This window comes from Halyomorpha halys, unplaced genomic scaffold (genome assembly GCF_000696795.3).
Source record: "Halyomorpha halys isolate HHAL.00 unplaced genomic scaffold, Hhal_1.1 Scaffold283.1, whole genome shotgun sequence".
NCBI classification, from domain to species: Eukaryota; Metazoa; Arthropoda; class Insecta; order Hemiptera; family Pentatomidae; genus Halyomorpha; species Halyomorpha halys.
In genome coordinates this window covers 208,464-210,825 of record NW_027113072.1, presented here as the reverse complement: position 1 = coordinate 210,825, position 2,362 = coordinate 208,464, and the positions used below count along the sequence as shown (strand labels likewise).

Sequence of the window (2,362 nt, the reverse complement as noted above, 5' to 3'; positions counted from 1 at the left end):
TAAATTTTAATCTTTCATAGTAATCATTTAAATATTTAAGCATTTTATTTATATCTGTCTCTTTAATAATGCCGAAAATGTTATCAACATATTTAAATAAAATTTTTAATTTTTTACCTGGTTTTTCAATTGCTTTTATTTTATTTCCCCCATCGAAAGGCTAACATTTTGGCGGAAGACTTCACCACCATATTTAAATATTCCCTTTTCACAACATAGCTTTATTCCTTCCAGAAATATTTTTTTGTTCTTTATCTCATTGTATTGTGTTTTATTTCTTCTATAATATTATGTACCACTTACAGAGGAATATCAGTAAATAAGGTTACTGCACCATAACTCACCATTATGTCATATTTTTCAATTTTTATTAACTTCAATTTTTCTTTTACCTCTATTAAATTTCTTATATCTATATTTTCATCTCTATAAACATTATTAAAACTACTATTCGTAGTTTAGTAGTAGTGGTGACCGCACCCCCCGACAAACTTCTCCAATTTTTAATAGTAGTTTTACTAATGTGTATAGTCACCTTTGTCATGGAACAATGATACGTTTAACATCTTGATTCTTCCTTGACGGAGATTCTCCTAGTACACACAGACTATAGAGGTACTATAAACAGAGTAGTACCTGCTCTACAGTAATGTCAGATGCATGTCTACACTATAATTAAAAATTTCTTTCAAAAGGTACCTTTATTTAATGTATCTCTCCAACTGAAATATATATATATACGATGAAATGTACGTACTCAAAATTCAACCGCACATTTAATCTGTATTTTAAACACGCTTTTAATAAACGTGCTGTTTTTAATTAATTTAAAAATATTGGTAGTACCTTTAACAATTTTAGGAACCCGTACACAATCATAATAAATATATCTTTCTAATATTACCTCCCTTTTGTTAGTTCGTTAAATACTTAATCAGCAAAAAAGGATTTCTCCAATTTAAAAAATATTTATGATATTAATGAATTTAATTGTATTGTCGTATTTATAAACTTATTTCGATTACAGGACCTGCATAGGACCGGGTGTAGCCTTTTCTGCGGCACTTCGGGACAGCACAACCAGGCTGTGCTCAAGCGAGTGCTTCTAGCCTACGCCAGATGGAACAAGAACGTCGGCTACTGTCAGGTAAAGGCCTACTTCTTGTACTATTGTAATAAATACATAAGAGAAATGATATTCTATTATTTATAATTGACCAGTGACGCTGTTTAGACTGGACCTTCCTCAAATTTTAAGCTATGAAGGAATTAGATCCAAGTCTAGGGTGTAATTGTTCGATACCATAAGGGGTTTAGTTAGAGAGAAAGTGATATTGGGAAAAACTAATATATTATAATAATGTTAAATTACTAATGGAAGGGGGAGTCCGAAAAGAGTACAATAATCTTAGGTAAGTCAAATTTAGATATGAGGGAACAATTTGTTTGTTGGTGAGATGTGAATATGATGTAGTGAGAGTCGCCATTTAAGTTTGTAGAAAAGATTTTGCTTGTGTTACTGGGTACTTGCTTTCTGGCCCGTTTGTTATGGGTCACCTGATGGATGGTGTGCCGCTGCTGCTCAACAGAGAAAGGTGGCCATTCACTGCGCCGACTGCCACGCTCGGTACTGACTTCTTATCCAGACATTACTTAGTGGCCGTAGTACCAACAAGAAAAACAAAAGGACTCGCTGCACCCTCAATAGCACGCCACCAGTCCAGCGTTCTCCATCTTGGCTTCTCATTCTCCGTTTACTCCCTAGGTGGTGCTGGGGTTAGGTGGATATCATAGTGGCATATGGCGCCCCCTCCCACTAGTCCATGTGAATATACATTCCAGCGATATAACAAACTAAAGACTGATACTCTCGTGGAATGAACAGACGTGGCTGGGAAAATATATATTTTTTATTTTGATATCGATATGACCAAACATCGTCTACTCTAGGTCCAGTGATGTACATTCAAATTCAAATCTGCAAGGTGATTCTTGACACAGTCCTTCAAGCCATAACCTGTATGATGAATCTCCTTAGAGATATATTCTGAGCACATTCGATTAACTAAGCTATTAACATGAGTTGTACTATCTTTGTTCTGGATTTGTGTGTTCTTATTATTTTCTATCCTAACATTATTTGACTTGACTGGACGTTGACTGATTAGTCGTTTACTGCTGTTTGAGACATTTTTTTTTTGTTTGTTGAATCTTAGCATCCTTATAAAAAACAACTAATCTTATTAATTTTAAATTCATTCACTTAATATTTCTCAGTTATGATTATGTTCACCTCTTCTCTTTTATTTGTATTCCTGGAACTTTCCATTACCGCTCACAAAATATTTATTTAATTTTACTT

At 33.7% G+C, this 2,362-nt stretch overlaps 1 protein-coding gene across 2 annotated transcripts in view; it reads left to right on the top strand.

The window, feature by feature from the left end:
* The window catches only part of LOC106680719 (TBC1 domain family member 30), a 499,453-nt gene that overhangs the window by 288,644 nt on the left and 208,447 nt on the right, over window positions 1-2,362 (top strand). For both annotated transcript variants that reach the window (XM_067050693.1, XM_067050694.1), the window contains one exon: window positions 1,028-1,147. In XM_067050693.1, the coding sequence (XP_066906794.1) occupies window positions 1,028-1,147 (120 nt within the window). The remainder of the gene's footprint in view (window positions 1-1,027; window positions 1,148-2,362) is intronic.